The 22,906-nt window shown below is 36.8% G+C and overlaps 1 protein-coding gene across 4 annotated transcripts in view; it reads left to right on the top strand.

Moving 5' to 3' along the window:
- Positions 1–22,906, top strand: part of Sbf2 (SET binding factor 2) — a 319,861-nt gene that overhangs the window by 180,831 nt on the left and 116,124 nt on the right. For all 4 annotated transcript variants that reach the window (XM_051192671.1, XM_051192670.1, XM_051192673.1 and 1 more), the window contains exons 14-16: positions 3,582–3,786; positions 7,141–7,250; positions 10,030–10,179. In XM_051192671.1, coding sequence (XP_051048628.1) covers positions 3,582–3,786; positions 7,141–7,250; positions 10,030–10,179 — 465 coding nt within the window. The remainder of the gene's footprint in view (positions 1–3,581; positions 3,787–7,140; positions 7,251–10,029; positions 10,180–22,906) is intronic.

Here is a 22,906-nt window from a genome sequence, read left to right as displayed (position 1 = left end):
AGGGTGCATACTTGTTCCTAACTCCTAAAGATTTTAGCATTCCTAATAGCACCAATAGCTGGTGACAGAGCCTAGTGTATGAGTCACTGGGGGGCATGTAAGATTCAAGCTGTAATGTTTTTCTGAACTTCCTTGACTTTTTGTGGGTCTTTGTTCTTTCCTATAAAAATTACAGATTTTGACTAGAAGTGCTGTGTGTGCCCTTTGTTTTTCTAAACGACCTTAAATCATTGTTAGAACAGCAGGTAATAGAGATGCTAAGAAAAATAAAATGTAACCCGCATTATTACAAAAGGTTATTTTTAATATGTTAAAAGTTGTTAAAATGAGGAGGCTAGGGATATGGCTCAGTGGGTAAAGCCCTTACCATATAAACGTGATGGCCTGAGTTCAGATCTCCAGAGCTCATATAAAAACAAGACACAGTTGCCAGGCATTGGTGGCACCCACCTTTAATCCCAGCACTTGGGAGGCAGAGGCAGGAGAATCTCTGTAAGTTCGAGGCCAGCCTGGTTTACAGAGTGAATGCCAGAACAGGCTCCAAAGCTACAGAGAAACCCTGTCTTGAAAAAAAACAAACAAACAAAAACCCCAAAACACGGGGTGGTGTCCAAGTCCATACTTCATTTCAGTGTGCTTCTGTGTGGAGATGGAATGTAGAGACAGGAAAAATGCGAGAAGCATGAAAGCCAGCTAGCCCAGCCTACATGGGGGTGAACAAGAGAGAAACTGTCTCAAATAAGATGTAAAGTGAGAACCAACACCTAAAATTTTCCTTAGACCTCCACACACACTCCTTAGGTATACATCCATGATGACACACTATGAACATATATGTGTGTGTGTGTATATTGTATATATATACACACACACACATATATATATATACATATACACAAAAAAACTTTAAAAGTTGTCATGGTGACTGTTACTTCATTTGAAATAGCGTGCAGAGTTATGTGTTTTTAAAAATTTCTACACAAGTCAAAATAGAAATAATAAATATACTTAATGGATTCAGGATTCAAGGTCCTTATGAATTACCTCTCCACCCTAGAAAAACAATGCATTAAAAAATCGTTAATTAAATATTTTGACAATATATGGATAAAAATCATGCTGAAGATCAGTTCTAAACAAATGTACTTTTTGAAGAAGGAAATTACAGAGAATATAGACAAGTGATGTTTGTGTTAATCCAAGCAGAATTTTAGGGAAAAAGTTAAATATACATGATTTTGCTTTTTCAAGGAAATTTGTAACATAAGCCTGATTATCTTAGGTAAAGTTTTTTTTGTAGCATCACATATTGAGCAGTACAAGAACCAAAATATAGTGTTTTGACCTATAGAGCACTCTTATTTCCATTGTGTTTTGGGAAATGCTAACTGTATCTTCTGCTCTGATCTATCTTTTTCTTTTTCTGGGTTTGAGCGACATAACCAAAAAGAATTTGGAGGTGCATTTCTAATAGATGGTGACAGTTGACCATTTTTAACTGGCAAGAGCATGTTATAGGATACTATTGAGTTTAGTCTATGCCATGAATACCATAGGTTCAGTGGAAGTAAGGAATTTCCTGGTGGCAGAAGGATAATAAATGCTAGAATTGGTCTAAGAAAGGTTGTAAAGCAGCCTTCCCCAGAGAACTTTAGAGAACACATAAATTCCACTCTGCTTAGGATTTGAAATAGAATCCTCCTTAACTGGATGCTAGATAAAGTTTCATGCTTGCCCCAGAGTATATAAAAATATTAGTTGGTAGGGTTAGGGGGTGTCACTCAGTGGTAGCATATGGAAAGTCCTGGGTTCAATCTACTGAACCAAAAGCTTTAAAATAATTAAATAATTACAATTTTGATATGTGGCATTGTTAACATGCAGTGAGAATTACTTTAGTACCTTCTGTATACCTCTCAGTTTTTTCCTGCAGCAGGTATATAGAACAGGACAAATAAAACACAACAAAGAACAGCAGGGAACAACAACAAAAACCAACTCTTTAATATGGGGCTGGAGACATGGCCCAGAGGTCTTTTAAATGACTGGAATTCAGTTCCCAGCACCCATACTAGACAGCTCACAGCCACCTAGCTGTGACTCCAGCTTCAGGACAGTTGATATCTTCCTCTAGCTTCTGCAGGCACATGCATGCATGTGTGCATATGCACACAGAAGCACACATGCACACACACAGGGCAAAATAAAATGGTTTAAATTTTTTTAATTAAAACATAACTTAATCCAAGGAAGACATCTGCTTTTGTGGTGCTTCATTTTAGTAAGATAAGGCTAAACAATAAATAAAATTTATACCGTGTGAAAAGGTTTTACATAGTAAAGAGAAAAACAGAAGCTAGATAAGGGATGTATTAAGGGAGGCAATATATTTTTGGTAAAGTGTCCAGAAAGGGTGTCTATAAGAAATGCAAATTCACAGGGAATGGAGAATTATTCCAGACCAGGGTAATAGTTGTGTGCCATGGAATCTATGAGCCCCCAACTCAAATGGATGTAGCGTATAGTTGCATAGAAAGGTTAGATCTTTTAGCCTCATTAATAATTTTGAGTTTTACTCTGATGGGAAGGCCACTTTACTGAACAAGGTTGTGTGGTGAGTTGTCATGCTTTTAATGAGATCAATGTCTTCATTGTTGAAAGATGGAAAAGGGCAGAACCAAGGAGACCAGGTGTACTGGATAATATTAGAGCTGTTTGGTTAAACTGAGAAGTAGTCAGATTATAAATGTACTCTGAAGGTGAAGTCCGCAAGAGAAGTAGATAGTTACATGTTAGAAAAGGGGATAAAGATGACCAGTCTTTCTACAAGATGATTGGAGAAAATGCAGATGCCATTCACTGAAGTAATCAAGACTGTGTAAAATAGATTTATAGATAGACTATGTTTAAGACCTAAATTGAAGATGTTATTTTAAATCTTAGTGGAAATGTTTTGTATAAATAGTTAAATGCAAGACTATATAATTGAAGAACACTCAGATTAAGAACATTGAGTCAAGCCAGTCAGTGGTGGCACACACCTTTAATCCCAGCACTTGGGAGGCATAAGCAGGCAGATCTGATTTCAAAGCTAGCCTGGTCTACAAGTGAGTTCCAGGACAGCCAGGGCTACACAGAGAAACCCTCTCTCAAAAAAAACAAGACCAAAATAAAAAGAAGCCTTCCCCCTCCCCAAAAAAAGAACATTGACTCATTGATGTCTTTATGATTAAGAGGTAAGAGACTGGAAGTGATCTCAAAGGGATTTAAATGTTAATAGAGTAAAGGCCCAAGGATTGAGGATTGAGGTATTCACATAATTAAGAGGAGGTGAGGAGATGCAATCAGATCTAAAATCCCAGCAAGGGACATAATCATGGAAGAAGAAGGCCAGCTGTCTCAGATGCTGCTGAAGACCCTGGAAGAAGATTCTGGCATTCTATATATGTTGACATGTATATGAATATATAATCATTCACCTGATTTCAGTGTGTCCCTCTGTGTTATTGTAGTCTTCCTATTTTCCACTGTTATGTTCAATATGTTAACTTGGATAATTTTACTTGTGTCTGATGCTACAGGAGAATCCAAACCCTCATATGGCGTTCCAGAAAGTTCCACGCCCAACAGAAGGCTCCCACTTGAGAGTTCATATTCTTCCTTTCCCAAAGATTAATGAAGCCCGGGTTCAGGAACTAATACAGGAAAATCTTGCTAAGAACCAGAATGCACCTCCTGCTACACGGATAGAAAAGAAATGTGTTGTGCCAGCAGGTCCACCTGTTGGTATGTATTTATTTGTGTGTGTGTGTGTGTGTGCGTGTGTGTGTGCGTGTGCTTACTTTAAAAATAAACCTTTTTTGAAATGGGGATGGTGGCACATTTCTATAACCCCAGCACTCAGGAGGCCAAGGCAGGATTGCCCCAAATTCTAGGCTAAACTTGCTATACAGGGAGTACAACACCCAACTACACTATACAATGAGACTCTCTCAAAACCATGAAAACAAAATTGGTGTGTCTTTCCCCCCCCTACCCCCCAGAGAGTGTCCTTTTATCAAATACAAGACACAGCAAAGAGAAGTATATAATTTTATAAAATGAATAAGCTCATGAATTGGAATCAGAGTGTTAGCAATACTCAGATACTCCACCCACACTACCTCTCAGGGAAAATGATAATTATCTGACTGCTACCACTAAAAAATCTATTTCTTAAAACACTTTACTGAGCTGTAGTTCCCATATCAAAAGTTCTCCTACAAGTGTACAGTGCTGTGACTTTGAGTAATTCAGTTAACTCTTCCATTATCACTGTTTAGTTTAAGAATATTTTCTTAAGCCATTTAAAAATGTTCTTCTTTACCTGTCTCAGTGATTTCCTACTTTCTTGCAGAACTACCTTCTCTCTGTGTTGGAGAGTAATCTACTTCCTGTCTTCACAAATTTGCCTTTTGTGGGCATTTGTACAAATAGGATTGTGTAACACGTTCTTTTTGTGACTGGTTTATTCATTTAGCATAATGTTTTCTAAGTTTTTGTAGTAGCAGATGTCAGTATGGCATTGCTATTTGTGGGTGAGTATGTTCAACAATTAGGGAAAATAATGTTCAACAATAAGGGGAAAATATACATTTGACCTTTTTTAATCTATTCATGAGTTGATGGATATTTGGTTCTGCTTTGGGCCTTTTATGATGCATAACTTCTGTGTAGATGTGTTTTAAATTCTCTTGAGTACATACCCTGGAATGAACTGGTGAGGTGGTGTGATACTCTGTGTTTTAAAGAACTGACACTCCTTTCCACAGCACATGCCCTTCATTATACTCTACCAGCAATGAACAAGGGTGTGACACCCCCCACACACACACCAGAATACTCAGCAACTTATTATGTTTGTTGCCTTTTCTTCATCTTCTGTTAATGGTTGCACATACCTTTAGTTTCAGCAATCAGGAGGCAGAAGCAGGTAATTCTCTGAGTTTAAGGCCAGTTTGGATCATGTAGCAAGTTTCAGGGGCAGCCAGGGCTACATAGTGAGCCCTGTTTTTAAATAACTAAAAGAATATCTGTCCAATTTTAATTTGAGCTCTGTATTATTGAATTACTAGAATTTTCTATAGTTTTTAAGTGATTTCCTTAGCAGATGTCTGACTTATAAATACATTCTCCTCTTTTGTGGACTTTTCTTTTTCCTTTTTCTTAAAGTTAAAATATTACTTAATTTTTTATCCCTGATACCACTATCACAATTTACAGGACAATATAGCTAATATAATGAAAAGAAAAAGACAAAGCTACAACAGATAAAAGACCCCAGGAATGTACATCTAGTTGACACTACATTTCATTAACCAATAGATGCACTTTTTTGCAAACTGTGGCTTTGACAGTCCTGAACAAGAAGGACTTGCTGTTTAAGCTGCAGTAACTTTTCTGACTATGAATCATCATTCCTGTTCTGGAGGATTTTTACAGTTCCTCTAGTACATTTAGGACAACTGTCTCAAAGTAACCTGCCACTTTCCTGAAAACTCTTCTCTCTCTCTCTCTCTCTCTCTCTCTCTCTCTCTCTCTCTCTCTCTCTCTCTCTCTCTCTCTCTCATTAAAACCTATTTCTTACACATTTTTTTCTGATATTTTTTTAAAGCCTTCTACTACCATATCTACCACTTCCACCACCAGATCCATAGGCTTCTGATAGGGAGGGACTGCCTGAACTTCTTCCACCAAAATTGTCTGCCTTCATGGGTCCATGATTTGATTGCTGTTGTCCACTGTAATTTCCAGAGTCATTAAAGTTCCCACCACCACCATAGTTCCCTCTACCAAAATTTCCTCCTTCGTTGTGATCATCATATCCTGTTCCACCACCACCATACCCACCACCCTGGTATCTACATCATGATCTACTACCACCATAGCTTCCTCTACTGCTGTAACAGCCATAGTTGCCAATGTCTCCTCCAAATCTGTTATATCCATCGTCGCCACCTCCATAACTACCTCTGCTGCCACCACCTCCCCCCTCCCCCACCATGGCCTCTTCTTCCACCAAAGTTTCCACCACGACTAAACACCTCAGCTACCTCCAAAGTTTCCTCCATGACATATAAAGTTGCCAGGTCCACCTCCATGACCTCTTGTCATCCAGCAGATTGCATCTCTTGTTTAGAAAGGGTCTTTTCCATTTTACAATTATGCCCATTAATAGTGTGGTATTTCTGAACAACAATCTTATCAACTGTGTCATGATCACCCAAAGTTACACAAGCAAATCCTCTTTTTTCCACTCTGCCTGTCTTCCATAACTTCTGTGCTTTCAGTCTTGCCATACTTTTCAAAGTAGTCTCTCAGAATATATTCTTCTATATCTTCTTTAATACTACCAACAACCATTTTCTTCACTGTTAAACTGGCACCGGGCTTTACAGAATCCTCTCTGGAAACAGTTCTCTTTGTTTCTACCACATGTCCATCAACCTTTTGTGACTGAGCACACCTTGCAACATCCACCTCTTCAACCCAAGAGTAGGTCACCAAACCAAAGTCCCTGGAACATTTTGTTTGGGAATCTCTCATTACCACACAGTCTATAAATGTGCCCCGTTTCACAAAATGTTCTCTCAAGCTATCATCTGTAGCTTCAAAGCCCAGCCAACCAGTAAACAGCTTCATCAACTGTTTTTGTTCCTTTGGATGTGGCCCTCCATTTTGAGACTGGACTTACCTCTTCCAACTCAAGTTCAATATGGGACAAAGAGGAAGAGGTGGGGCTTTCTTTACTGAATCTTGTTCCTTCTTCCCCACCAATTGAGGGAGATGTATTAAAAAATGATTTTAGCTCTAGCTCAGCATTCTAGGTGTATCTTGAAGTTGATTTGATAGATGAGTATATATTTGCAAGTGTTATACTGCTAATTGTCATTGTCATAAAATGTGAACTAAGTTGTATCCTCCAAAGGGAAAACTTAATCACTTTAAGACTGTTTTACCATGACTAATACATAGTAATTTTTTCTTGTTACATGGCATTTGTTATTTTAATTTTTTTCCAGGATTTGAAAGATTAGGCTAGTCATTGCATAATTTATGTAGTTTTCATTTATTTGTATTTTCTTTATTTTCCTCCACTAGTTTCAATAATGGATAAAGTGGTAACAGTTTTCAACAGTGCACAGAGACTGGAAGTTGTTAGAAACTGCATCTCGTTTATATTTGAAAATAAAACTTTGGAAACTGAAAAGGTAATAAAATAACATTTTCCCTGTTTAATATTTTCCTTCTAGATTTACATTTTGAAGTTGATAAGTGGTCTGTTTTCTAATTCCCTTTGGAATTAGCTATCTAGACACTAAAATGAATAGTGTCTAAAATTTAAGACTATAGTTCAAGCCTATCAAGAGAATTTGGTAGTCATTTTTTTTCTCTCTAGTTGTTATAATGATTAAATATTATCACTTTAAATTGTGTGTGTGTGTGTGTGTGTGTGTGAGAGAGAGAGAGAGGGGGGGGGGAGAGAGCTATACACATGTGAGTAGTGCAGGCACCTGCAGAGGCTATGGCATCAGAACCCCTGGAGCTAGAATGATAAGTCACTTGATGTGGGTGCTGGGAACTGAACTTGTATCTTCCACAAAAACAATATACACTCTTAACTCTTTTTTTTTATTATTTCATTTTATTTTCTTATTTTTTATATATTAATTTTTTTATTTTTATTTTACATATCAATCCCAGTTCCCCCTCCCTCCCTCTTTCCCTCTCTCCCGCCCTCTCATACCCACCCACCCTTCCACCCCCCCACTCCATATGTAGGCTGATGTCCTCCAGGAGGGGTCATCTAAATCTGTCAAGTCATTTAAATTAGGGACTAGGACTTCTCTCCTGTCTCTAGGTTAAGGGAGTATCCCTCCATGGGGAATGTGCCCCCAAAGTCCTTTTGTGCACCAGGAATACATCCTGGTCCCTTAGACTGCTCAGGCCTTCTAGCTGAGACCCATGTTCAGAGGGTCTGAGTCAGTCCCATGCTGGATTCCCAATTATCAGTCTAAGGGCCCATTAGCTCCTCCTTGTTCAGGTCATCTGTCTCTGTGTGTTTCTGCAGCGTGGTCTTGTCCTCCCTCTCTGCATCTGGATTCTAGTTTGGCTCAGTGTTTAGTTGTGTGTGTTTGCTTCTGTTTCCATCAGCTACTGGATGAGGGCACCATGATGTTAGTCGCCGATCTCATTATCAGGGAAGGGCATTTATGGTAGCCTTTCCACTGTTGCTCAAATTGCTAGAGAAGGGGAAGAGAGGAATGCACGTGGGACTAGGAAGATTGGGTCAGGGGAGAAATAGATGAGAGGAGAGAGAGAGAGAGAGAGACAATAAAAGAGGGAGCCATTATAGGTTTGAAGAGAAAGCTGAACCTAGAGAAATGTCCAGAGACCTATTTTATTTTATTTTTTAAATTTAAATTTGAAACAAGGTTGTTTTACATGTCAATCCCAGTTCCCTCTCCCTCCCATCTTCCCCTATCACTCTCACTAAACCCCAACCCATCCCCTTTCTGCTCCCCAAGGGAGGGTTAGGCCTTCCATGGGGAGTCTTCAAAGTCTGTCATATCATTTGGAGCAGGACCTAGGCCCTCCCCCTTGTGTCTAGGTTGAGAGAGTATCTCTCTATGTGGAATGGGCTCCCAAAGTCCATTCACATATTAGGGATAAATACTGATCCACTACCAGAGGCCCCATAGATTGCCCAGGCCTTCTAACTGAGACCCATGTTCAGGGAGTCTGGGTCGGTCCTATGTTGCTTTCCCAGCTACCAGACTGGGGTCCATTAGCTCCCCCTTGTTCAGGTCAGCAGTTTCTGTGGGTTTCTCCAGCCTGTTCTTGACCCCTTTGCTCATCATTCCTTCCTCTCTGCAACTGGATTCCAGGAGTTCAGTTCACACTCTTAACTCTTAACACACATTTCTCCAGCCACTTTCTCTCCAATTTTAAAGCACAATTCTTTAAACCTTTTTTTTCCCACATACTTCATTTTGTATATAATTTCTTTTTTCTTCTTGTGGTAAGGAATTTAGTTAAATTGTATGGTGTATACTAGAAACTGACACTACAATTTAAATGTGCCTCTTTGGATTTTCTTGCCTTCTTCAATGGAACATGTTGAACATAACATAGCCTTTTCTTGGTGACTCATGATCACATTTCTGAACATCTGCTACAGGAGGTTGGTAAACAAGTACAGTTGCTTGCTACTATACTGAATAACCAACCCATCATCCCTCACTTTTTCATGCAGATTGTTTTTGTTGGTTATTTGTTTGTTGACTGGTTTGGAGGGGTGGGAGGAGCAAGTTTCCTATTGTTTCTCTTCAGCTTTTGCATTCTGTTTCTTTCTTTCTTTGGTTTGTTTTGGTATTAGATTTTTGAGACAAAGTCTTGCTCTGTAATAGTCTAGATTGGCCTTGTTCTACTGGTCACCTTGCCTCAGCCCCTCTGAATACAGGCGTAGACCATCATACCAGGCTTTTTTTAATACCTGCTTCTAGTGTTGTTACACCCTCCTGTTATAATGTTTTCTTTTCTTGCTTATGTGTACCTTCTTTTTAGGTTTTCTGAATTAAATAAGCTCTTTATTACTGTATGCAAATGAATGGCTTTATATGGTGAATTAGAGGAAGCATTTCTGAATATCCTTACAATGAGAGTTAATGCATATATCTAAAGATATCTAAATGTCTGTAGCTTTGCATCATGGTCTAAGCAGCAATTTATTTGGCCACTAAGATTCTGTCAAGTCTGGAGCGGGGAATGAATTTAATGTTTTCTCAATCTACATTATAAGCTACCTGTACTTGTTTTTCTTGCTGTCTTACAAATGAACATACGAATCTATTTGGTCATAGCAGTCAATCACCTGTTCTCTAGAAATTCAATTCTAGTAATTTTATTAAATACTTGACAGGCTGTACTTGAATTTTCAGTGTCGTTGCTTGAGGTACATTTGGTCACTTGGAATTCTCTTGTCCTCAGACCCTTCCTGCTGCCTTGAGGGCCCTTAAAGGAAAAGCAGCCAGACAGTGTCTCACTGATGAACTGGGTTTGCATGTCCAGCAGAACCGGGCAATATTGGATCATCAGCAGTTTGACTATATAATAAGGATGATGAATTGTACTCTGCAGGTAATTCTGAGTGATTTTGGATTATTCCTCTCTTTTGCAAAATCCTTTTTTACAGATGTATTATTGAAGTATCAATATCTTAAGGCTGTTGTAGCTAATGAAGATGTGATTGATATCCATTGAATAACTTTCTCACTAATTGATGTAAATGCTCACTTCTTTGTTCTTTGTTTTCTCTTGACAAATACTATGTTGCTATACTGGAGTCATATATTACCTAATCCTATAGTCATATCACTCCTCAGTCAGTTTTTAGTTGTACTGTGAAAGCAGAGAATAATTAATGATAAATAATCCAATGATAAAAGAATGAGTTATAAGAAACAGTCTCCTATGGGCTTCAGAGTAGGTATATGTTCTTACAGAAATAATATTTCTAAAAATAATGAAGACTCAAGTTAGAAGAAACAATCTGGGTTTCTTGTTTGTTGTTGTTCTGTTCTCTTTAAATATTGAGAATTATTGTATGCCAAGTGATGTAAATAAAATACACATGAAGTATTGTGTAATAGAAACAAGAACCACAGGATATAATTGATAATAAAATTTGTAAATGAAATGAACCTAAATAAATGACAAGGTACACTATATAACAGCTCTCAAAATAATTTCTGGTGGTGATATAGTTCTGTCAAAAATCCAAGTAGATCCATAATCCTCTTTGTAGATATCATCCTTGTCCTAATAAGAATAAGAAAAAGAAAAGTCATGGAGAATTGCCTTGTCAATTCTCAAATAATTAGATAATATAAAATGGCACAGTTAAAATCACATTGACCAGTAAAACAGAAGAAAGAGCCCAAAAAGATGCACACTTATATTGAAAAGTGCTGTGTGGAAAAATGGCATTTTAGAACAGTGGCAGAATTATGACTAACTCATTAAATAATTGTGGGACCGTGGATAAACACATGCACATATTATACCATCAACATGTGCCAGGCATAGTGGCATATGACTTTAGTTCCAGCACATGGGAGACAGAGGTGGATGGCTCTGTTGTTAGTTTGAGGCAGCATGGCCTACATAAAGTGAGTTCCAGGACAGCCAGAGATACATATTGACACCCTGTTTAGGAAAAAAGGAAAAAGTACCAAAACAAAAAGTATGCACTCTCAAATTAAAAAATGTCAAATCCAAATGGGGTAGAGCAAGATTTGTATAAGTCACCAACAGTGGAAATCTTAAAAGATTTTATTTCATTAAAATTTACAACTTCTTTTCATCAAAATAAATAAATAGAAAGCTAGGGAGAGTGACAACACAAGCCAGATATGGCAGTACATACCTCACCCTATGAGGGGAGGCTAACACAAGAGATCTAGAATTAGAGGCAGTCCAGGGCTACATAGTGAAACCATCTATAAAATGAAGAATAATGAAAATACAAACCTCAGACTAATAGATATGTGTAAAGCATGTAATTGCCAACAAATTTGTATCTAATTGTAATAGCATCTGTAGATTTCTTTTTCAAGGCAACCTAATTTTTAAATGGGGAAAACGTAAAGAAAACTGTCTGATTAATAAGTATATAAAAAGATTGTCTAGGCCAGGCAGTGGTTGCACACACCTTTCATCCCAGCACTCAGGAGACGGAGGCTGGCTGATCTCTGAGTTTAAGGCCAGCCTGGTCTACAAAGTTGATTCCAGCCCCCTTTCCTTTCTGCCACCGCCATGCCATCCAGACTAAGGAAGACCTGGAAACTCCGGGATCACATGAGCCATGGCCAAGGTCTCATTGGTAAACACCACAAGCACCCAGGAGGCTGCGGAAATGCTAGAGGCATGCATCACCACAGGATCAACTTCAACAAATACCATCCAGGTTACTTTGAGAAAGTTGGTATGAGGCATTATTACTTAAAGAGGAACTAGAGCTTCTGCCCGATTGTTGGCCTGGATAAGTTGTGGACACTGGTCAGTAAGTAGACATGGGTCAATGCTTCCAAGAACAAGACGAGTTGCTCCCAATATTGATGTTGTGCGACCGGGCTACTACAAAGTTCTGGGGAAGGGAAGCTTCCTAAGCAGCCTGTCATCGTGAAAGCCAAATTTTTCAGTGGAAGAGTTGAAGAGAAGATAAAGGGTGTTGGAGGTGCCTGTGTCCTGGTGGCTTAAACCACCCAGGGAAGTTAATTAAATTCTAACATTAAAAAAAAGTTAGTCCCAGGACAACTGAGACTACACAGAGAAACCCTGCCTTGAAAAACAAAACCAAATGAAAAGAAAGGAAAAGGAAAAAAAAGTAGTCTAAAAAAGGAAAGCTATTCATATATCTAATAAAGGAAGTAAAAAAAAAACTTCTTCATTGAAAACTTTAAAACACTGAAGAAATTGAAGACACTGGGAGACAAAAAGACCAACCATCATGTTCATGAATTGATATTGTGACACCAGAACACTCTCAAGATTTGCTGTGCTCCCTACTTAAATTCCTCCATTTTTCACCAAAAAAAGGAAGAAAATAATAAAATTTATATAGAAGCACAGAAGAGCCTGGATAGCCAAGGCAATCCTGAGAAAAACCAAATAATATTAGAAGTATTATCAGACCTGGTCTCTGGTTGTACTACAGAGCCATAGTGACAAAACTGTCATGGCACTGGCACAAAAGCAGACATGTAGATCAATGGGATAAGATAGCAGAACCAAATATAAGCTCAGATATTGCCACCTGATTTTTGACAGAGATGCCCAAAATGCACATTGGGGGGAAAGCTGCCTCTTCAATGAGTGATGCTGGGGAAACTAGACATCCACATGTACAAGGATGCATCTAGATCCCTGTCTCTAACTCTGAAACTTAGAAGACAAAACAGAGAAAAACATCCTCAAGACATTGACCTAGGAAAGGACTTTCTGAAAATGATCCCAATCACTTGTAATTATATTAAGCATTAAACTATTTTCACAAAGGCATATATATGTTTTCTCTCATTTGTGGTATCTAGATATTATATAGATAAACTTAGGTCTGTATATATAATACAAAATTAGAAATGATACTGTCTAGGGTAACACAGGGATCTTAAAGGAAGGGAAGACACTTGAAAATAAAAAATAGTCTGGGGGAATATACTTAACATACAATATATACTTGTATGAAAACTTAAAAAACAAAATCTGTAAGATACAATTAATAAGATATTAGAAAAGAAGGTAATTTGTGACTATCTTATAAAGCTACACCTGAATCTTATTATAGAACCCAGATATTCCATTAGATGGTCTGTTGTTTATATACACTAAGAGATGTGTATCAGTGTTCTGAGTTATACAGGACAATTAAAGAAAGAGGGTTACTTCAGAAGTCATTTAGGCCCTGTGGCAGCAGAGAATTTAGCCTTGATGAATGAACCTTGAACAGCTTTGCAGAAACATAGTTATTGATTATTATACACAAGTTTTTTGGGAACAAAATAAGTTCCTCATACCAAAGCTCCTAATATAATCTATATGTTTCATGAAGGAAAATATCATACCCCTGTAACTTTAGACCATTGTGTACTGTTTGCAGTACTCAATAATGCAAGACATTATGTGTGTGCCAGGACCATCTTGTGACCAAAGTCATGTAAAGGTTGTAAAGCTTCTTCAGAAAAACAACTCTATAGATAACAAAAAAGAATCACTGTTTTTTACAATGACTTCTCTGAGGTCAAGGTGCTATATAAAAAATTCATTCTAATGTTTATGCTAGATATAGTTAAAACAATTATTTGACTCTAATGTTTACCCTAGGTACAATAATTCTACTAGAATTCCAGTCCAGATGTGCACAAAAATGTCTGTTGCAACATTATTTAAAATAACAGAAAAGCTTGGACCTGGAGAGATTTCTTAGCAGTTAATAGTGCATACTTCTTATGTAGCCAACTGGAGTTGGGTTCTCAGCACCCACATCAGGTGGCTTAAAACTTAAAACCTTTAACTTCAGCTTCAGAGACTCCAACTCTCTTCTGTTTTCTGTGAGCGCCTATGCTCACATGTGCACATAATTCCCACCAGACATACTGTTAAAAATAAAGTAGATCTTAAAATAATAGGAAAGCTGAAACTTGTCAGTGATTGAATGAATATAGAAATATATAAATTTTCTTTCTGTAGGGTATTATTTAGCAGAGATTACAGCCACAGGTAACGCTATGATTGAATTGTAAGATACTTTCTATAAGACAGCTTAATTACAATATGGTTCCACATAAAAAAATCAAAAGTATATAGTTTTATATAAGTATATATAAAAAGTATATAGAAATGTTTAACTTAGTGATGGTAAAGCCACAAAGAAAATCAAAGTCAAGATAATGGCTATGGGGATGGAGATCTAGTTCAGTGATAGAATGTTCCAAGCATGCAGGAGGCCCTGTGGAAATTCAAAACCCCTAAATAGTTACCATTTTGATATTGATTTATTTAATGGTGGTCTCTTTGGAAGACTGTTCAATTCTAAGTAGAAACATGTCAGTCTACATAAATACTGATATGGAAACATTTGTGTTATATAGTAAAGATAGGGTAAAAGATAATTACATAAAGTAGGTATGTGATTCTTTTTTATCTGTAATTACATAAATGTGTACATATAGTTGATTTTAAGTCTGGAAAGATATTTACACTAAATCCTATTAAAAATTAAGTGGGCTTTTCTCAAATGGATTCTAATAGTTTTGACTTATAATTTAAATTCTTTGAATCACATACATAATAATTAAATTACATAAGAGCATATCTTTAATAATGAAAATTATTTTGTAGAAAATAAACCTTGTTAACCTGTATGAAAAGAATAAACGATACTAAATTTTCTCTTCAAAAAACCCACATATTCTTTTTTTCCCCACACATTCTTTGTTATAGTAACCTTTTTTATTCATAAATTACAGACCAAAGAAGTAGGATTGATAAATCATGACGTTAAGAAGTCCTGAAGTCAGACAGTTTCCACACTTCCTAATAACTGAATTAAAGCTACAAAAACTGTATTGGATTTTTTTTCTAACAGTATTTTCTATGCTGTTTATGAACTAAGTTTCAAAGCTTTAAGTTTCACATTTTAAGATGATGTTTTTAAGGTTTTATCTAAATGTAGTCTTTTCTTCTTCTCCTTTTTTTTTTTTTTTTTTTTTTTTTTTTTTGGTTTTATAAGATAGGATTTCTCTGTATTGCTTTGGAGACTGTCCTGGAACTAGCTCTGTAGACCAGGCTGGCCTCGAACTCACAGAGATCCACCTGCCTCTCCCTACCAAGTGCTGGGATTAAAGGCATGCACCACCAACACCCGGAGTCTAAATTTAATCTTAACATATATAATTAATCATGTCATGCATAGACCTATAGGCAGCTGACTATAATTTTTTCTTTGAACATTCATCTTTCTGGTAAATAAAAAGTACAATCATAATTTTTTATTTCTTTCACATACATCTTTCTTACACAAGTACTTCCATAAATTAGCATTTCTCATGCATATAAGCATAGTCCTGTGTCAATGTTCCTACCATTGTTTGCCATCATATAAGCATTCTTTCTGGTTATAAATGGTCCTACATGTACTGTCCTTGTTTGAATGAGTTCTTTATTTACAACTTGGGGCTGGGGCTTATTGGTGTCTCTTCTTGTTGGGATTGCATAAATCACATGACATTATTAATATCCTTTACAAAAGCATAGAATTTAAAAGCAGGCCAAACATCTGTGTTGATATTTTAAGAAAGGAACATTAACTAAATGAACTAATTTTTAGTTAGTGATTCAAACACTTAGTAATCTTTTTTTTTCATGACCTAGAAGTTAGTCTCTTTCTTGCCCTCAAGGGAAAACCAAAAGGAACATCAGTACTGCAAAACAACTGCTTTGTTTACCAGGCTCTTTCAAAGCCAAGATAAGTTTTTCACAGTATTGTTAAAGTATAATTAATTTCTACATACATTTCATTTCAAAAAATGGATCATTTTTTAAAACAAGGGTACAAAAACATGAATTGAACCTTCATTTAAAGCTTTTATTTTATTGCAGCTAGATCCTAACTACTGTTTTTTAACAATAAATTATGATTTGAAAACCCCAGGAAAGTTCTCCACTTCTGCCATTATGTTAAACTTCATGCTGTGAGGAACCCATTAGACAACACAGAAAAAGATACTAGAAATCTTCAAATGAATGTAGATCACAATTTTGATATACAGTTCTTCTCAAGAAGATAATATCTCCTAATATATTTTCCCCTGTATTCTTAATAAAGGAACAAATAGAACATCAGCAAGATTTTAAAAGGATTTTTTTTGAAGACTTATTTCTGTATGCAATGGTGTTTTATCTGTATGTATGTCTGTGAAGGTACCAGGTTCCCTGAAACTGGAGTTAGAGACAGTGAGCTGCCATGTGGGAACTGGCATTGAGCCTGGGTCCTCTGAAAGAGCAGCCAGTGCTGTTAACCACTAAGCTATTTCTCTAGCTCCTGAATCAGTAGGTTTTATGACCACATTTATACATTGGTCTCTTTAAGGCTTGAATATCTGGTTAAACCTAAAAAGTGTACATTGAGATAGAAACACTGAAAATAAGAGGTAATCCCTACTTAGTAGCATGCCCTTACCCTTTGTTGTCAGGATAAGCAATTATATATCCTTTTTAAAATAATACACCCCCTCTTTGAGCAATCAGAATTCCCTAGATCAAGTTCAATAAAATATGAACTCACAGTTTTATAATGGTCCAAAACCATGGTCAAGATCCAGTATGAATTAGTTTCAACATCAACCAGTGAAAAACTTAGACCTCCCCCTTAGGCTGTATTTACTTATCTAACATGTATATATAGCAGTTAAAATACTTTAAAAATTGATTATTAAAAAATGAAACTAACAAAAATGACTCAGTAAGCTTAAATTATGTACTCAAAAGTAAAAACTCAAAGGATGTGGAAGACTTAGTGTTATTAAGTTGTCAGTTATCCTTAGTGGAGCCCATTCTATATGGAGAGATACCTTGCGCAGCCTAGACACAGGGGTGTGGGAGTGGAGAGGTGCCTTGGTCCTGCCTCAACTAGAATTTGGAACAGACTTAGTAGACTTCCTGTGGGAGGCCTTACCCTCTCTGTGGAGTAGATGGGAGGAGGGGGGAGTAGAGGGAGTGGAAGGAAAGGAGGGAGGGGGAATTGGGATTGGTATGTAAAAAATAAATTAATTTTAAAAAGAGAGAAAGAAAAAAAAGATGTCGGTTATCACTCTATAAATGAACTCTCTATTAAAATGCAATCTAAGTCAAAATTACAGGTAACATCTTTTAGAAGTTAACAAAATGATTCTTAAATTTCTGTGGAAGTACTGCAGACGTAGAATAGCACACTCAATAAAAGAACAAAATTGGAAAACTTTAAAACATATCAACCCAGGTTAATCAAGATATGTTGTATTAACATAAAGCATCAATGCTAGGTCAGTAGAAAAGAACAATCATAAGTAGACCCATAGGCATTTTCCACAAAAGCATTGAAATGATGCAATAGAGAGATGAAGGCTTTTATGTCTTTACAAATAGTATTAGAAGCTCAGTGGTGGTGCATACATTTAATCCCAGCAATCAGGAGGCAGAGACAGGCTGATCTCTGAGTTAAGGCCAGCCTGGTCTGCAGAGTGAGTTCCTGAACAGCTATGGCTACACAGAAACCCTGTCCCCAAAAGCCAAAATAATAATTAATAATAATAATGGAATAACTAAATGTCCAAATGAATACTGACTGTACATCAGAAAACAAGGATTAGAGATAGAGCATTGACAAAATGTAGACCTATACAATTTTGATTCATTGCTCAGTTGATATTCTTAGATGAAATCTTTTTAAAACTGGTTATCTAACTTCAGATTCATTATCTTCCTGAACATGTGAGACTACCAGTGTGTACCTACATGTATGTACCTCAGATAGGGAGAGGTGATACAGGTGATAAAACACCACAGGGCAGCTCCAGCAAAATCAGCCATTCATGGTGTTGTACATCTATAAGCTCAGCACTTGGAAGGTGAAAACACAGGGACCTAAAATCAGTATTATCCTTGACTGCTGTGCTGGACAGTTGATGTCAACTTGATACAAGCTAAAGTCATCTGAGAAGAGGGAACCTCAGTTAAGAAAATGCTTCTGTTGTATAATTTTGGCTTCTTTGTCAAAAATCAGGTGCTCATAGGTGTGTGGGTTTACATAAAGGTCTTCGATTTGATTTCATTGATCCACCTGTCTGTTTTTATGCTAATACCATGCTGTTTTTATTACTATCACTCTGTAGTAGAGCTTGAAATCAGGGATAGGGATACCTCAGGAAGTTCATTTATTGTACAGTATGGTTTTAGCTATCGTGGGTTTTTTGTTTTGCTATATGAAGTTGAATATTCTTTCAAAGTCTGTGAAGAATTATGTTGGCATTTTGGTGGGGATTGTGTTGAATCTATAGATTGCTACTGGAACAATTGCCATTTTTAATATGTTGATCCTACAAATCCATGAGCATGGAAGATCTTTCCTTGTAATATCTTCTCCAGTTTCTTTCGGGTCTTTCACTTGTTTGATTAGAGTTACTCCAAGATATTTTGTGTTGATTGTGGCTATTATAAGGGGTGGTGTTTCCCTGATTTCTTTCTCAGCCTGTTTATCATTTGTATATAGAAGGGCTACTGTTTGCTTGCTTGCTTCCTAACATTCTACAATGATGAACAGTGATATTTTGGAAGTGTAAGCCAAATGAACCCTTTCCTCCCCAAATTGTTTTTGGTCATAGTGTTTTATCACAGCAATAGAAACCCTGTAACAGCTACATAGTGAGTTAAAGGCCAGCCTGGACAACATGAAAGAAAGAAAAACAAACACTTGGATTTGCTATCCAAGCAGACAGTAAATGGGGGTGGGATCCAAAGAAAATACTGTTTTTTAGGTACACAACTAAAGCAGAGGCAAAAGGGCATTTAAAAATACCCCTGCTGAGTCAGTAGTCCTAAAGGCAAAGGTCCTCCCTTTGCATCTCACTCTTAGAACCTAGGGAAAGTACTAGGAGCCTGTACTCTGAGACTTGGCCTGTAGGATTCTTCTGGTGACAAAAGCTTTGAGTCAGAACCATGCAATATTTCTTGTGGTGAAAATCTTGTCTAAACCAGAGATTGGAGTATGTTCTGGGATTCACCAGCTCCCCTAGAAGAGGAACAAATACTGGCAAGTACTGTAAGAGGCTGAGTCTTAAGTGCCCAAAAGAAAGGTTTTTAACAACTCTAACATGACTTAGAGACTAAAATACTCCTGAAGTTACAGTACTCACCACTTGTTTCACTATCCATACCCTTTGGTTGTGGAGTAAACAACACAAAATTCAGCAAAGGACGTGCTATACCACAATGTTTTGTTCTCATTGGAAGGCATCCCTGTCAACCCAAATATTCATAGATGAAAATCCAGGACAATATAGCAACTGTACCTGCCTTCACAAAAGTAACCACATAGAGACAGATTGAACTACTGACTGAAGTGCAAATATAATTAATCTTACCAATAAAAATCAGGAGTCAGATATGGGGTAAAAACCTGTAGGAGCAGAGAAGCAGAGGAGTAGCCTTCAGTTGCTTTCAACTGCTTCTGTTCCTAGGTCCAAAAGGACCAAGATCCTCTCTCTGCCTTGTATAGTTCTCCAGATCTCTATGATTAACTAGTAGCTAACTCCACTCTGTGACTCCAAGTAAGCTTTGTTTGTTAAAACACAGAGTATCATACAACATTTCCCCCTTTATGTCTAAATAAAAAGCAAAGGTTTTAACTAACATAGAAAAGCTATACAATAACTATATACAAATGCATATATTAAATATTACATTAACAATGTTTCATCTATTTGCATGTAACAAGTTCAGAGAAAATGCTCAATAATTCATCTTATTTTGATGAATCCAAAGTTTTGTACCTAAATCACTTTCTATCCTAACTTGTATTACCAACTCAAAACTATCTTTTTATGTCTCTCAACCTTATACACTTTACACCTCTTTTATGAGGGTTTTTTTTTTTTTCTGTTAACATGGAAAACTATAACTGTCTAGTCTTCAACTCTATCAGAGACCCGAGAAAGATATGTTACCTGAGTAAACAGGAAGTGCAGAGCAAACAACTTCCAAAACTAAGAAAAGACAGAAGCATCTGGCTGCCTGGACAATCATCCAAGGTTCCTCAGCAGTGTTGGGTTGTCCATCTTTGGCCTACAAGTCTAGAATACCTGACAGACTTTTCTATAAAGCAGAAAATTCTGAAGGGCTGTCCTACCTTGTCTTGGCAAAGTTTAGTAGTCACTTTTCTTTTGTGTCCTGCTTGTCTGGTGGGCGACGACATCTGTAGAGGAGCCTGAAAAAAAATTAGGAAAATTCTCAAATCCTGGGAAAGCTAGCTATATCATTTGTTGTCCAGTCTCTGTATAATGAGAGAATTCATGGCTTATCTCAAGTTGTAGCTAGAGTAGTCTGTGAGACTGGACCATCTCAGCTAGCTACCTTGAAATTGTATTGATCAATTTGTAATTCAAAGCCGATCTTTGGGTGGTGTATGTCAACTTAGAGGCATTATAGTCCCAGTGGAATCATTGTTGTAGGGCCTAATCCTTCTTTTTGAGACCTCAAAGGTAGCTGTTAAGCATGGTCATGGTTCACTGCAGAAAACTTAAACATTTTAAATGTCATATGCAGTAGATCTCAAACAAGTTAAAGGACCATAATTTGTTATATATATCCAGAGTACAAAAACATAATTCCTAGTTATCTGAGACTCAAACCTAAAATCATGTACAAGAAACTAGATGAAGCCTTTTTTTCTAGAATTAGTATTCTATATAACCATTAATATTATGCCAAAGTTTGTTTGTGTGTGTGTATATATATATATACATATATATATGTATATATATATATATATAATTTTTGAACTAATATTTATACCTTAAGAAAAGTTTTAAGGAGTCAAAACAAAACCAAAGAGTTATGAGATTAGTGTCAATAGAATAGTCCCTTAATTTTGGTTTTTCTTCTGTCCCATATCAAGTGGCTATTCTGACATGAGACAAGATTTTGGGTTTTCCTTTAACAAGCATGCTTAGGTTTATAGAAAGACAGAGTCACTTTCCAACTCCAAAGCCAGCTTTAATTTTTAATTGAACTAGGATTACACAAAAAGACCTTTTACATTATGTGCAAGCAAAAACAAACATTTGGGAAGATTTATGAAATTTTGTCCTGTTGGATATGGGATATACCAGTAAGAGAATTTACTCTTTTTTTTCTTAGGAGATTTTCTCTTAATGATTCATCCATTTTCTTCAGATGTCTCATTTGTCTGGTAGTCTTCAGATTCCTTAGCTTGATACCTTTATTCTTCTGGAAAGACAAAAATAAAACCTTGCCCCATCCCCAACTATGGGACGTTTCCCTTTTAGCAAGTTATATCTAATCAAATGAAAAGCATTTGTTACTCTTATAAGTCAGTTTAGATTGAATGGTCTCATGTTTGTTGAACTTTCACCTCTTCTAATCAAGAGGTCTCTCTTGTTTGAATCTAATCTTTATAAGTTTTGATGGTATCCATAGCTTTTCTTCTGTAGAAACAAAATCAAAACCTCTTCCCCAACATAACACATGTCCTGGTTTCCATTCTGAGGTCAGCACACCTTTAAAGTATTCATGCTGATTTAATTCAAGAGTGTTTTCTGTTATCCAGTGTCACTTAGCAGCTGTTGTTCCCTTCTCATTAGCATTTAGAAAATTTAAAGTTAATAAAGCATTGTGTAGTATATTTCTGTGGAGTCTTTATTACCCCTTTCTGTTTATTAAGCATATATTTTAGAGTTCAGTTATATCATTTTATAACTGCTTGCCCTGTAGGGTTGTATGGTATATGTGTAATATGTGATATGTTGTAATATGCAAAAAAAAAAAAAAAAACCTGTTTCATTTTTCTAGAGACAAATGCTGGATCATTGTCAGTCTTAATTTGTACAGGTGTACACACATGACATCCATGACTTCTAACAAATGTGTGATTGTAGAATTAGCCTTTACAGAACTCAAACCAGTTGCCCATTGAATTCCTGGATAATTTATATATATGTATATGTATATCAATCAAAGGGTATGGATAGTGAAACTTAACACCCACATTCAGGCAGTCTGGGTCAATCCTTTGTTGGTTTCCCAGCTATCAGACTGGGGTCCATGAGCTCCCCCTTGTACAAGTCAGCAGTTTCTGTGGGTTTCTCCAGCCTGGTCTTGACACCTTTGCTCATAACTACTCCCTCTGTGCAACTAGATTCCAGGAGTTTGGCTCTAGGATGGCATATAAGGTAATCATCAATCTCATTATCAGGGAAGGACATTTAAGATAGCCTCTCCACTATTGCTTAAATTGTTAGTTCGGGTCATCCCTGTAGATCTCTGGGCATTTCCCTAGTACCAGATTTCTCTTTAAATCTATAATGGCTCCTTCTATTATGGTATCTCTTTTCTTGTTCTCCTCTGTTCTTTCCCTTTCTCAATCTTCCTGTTTCCTCATGCCCACCTCTCCCCTCCTCTTCTCCCCTTCTCTTTCTCCTAACTTCCTCTCCCCTCCCTCCATACACCCAGTTTGCTCAGGAGATCTTGTTCCTTTCCCCTTCTCCAGGGTACCATGTATGTCTTTAAATCTATTTTATATACTAGGTAATTA

This window comes from Phodopus roborovskii, unplaced genomic scaffold (genome assembly GCF_943737965.1).
Source record: "Phodopus roborovskii unplaced genomic scaffold, PHOROB, whole genome shotgun sequence".
Lineage (NCBI taxonomy): Eukaryota > Metazoa > Chordata > Mammalia > Rodentia > Cricetidae > Phodopus > Phodopus roborovskii.
The sequence above is the reverse complement of the archived record's forward strand: the minus strand, read 5'-3'. Positions and strand labels throughout refer to the sequence as shown.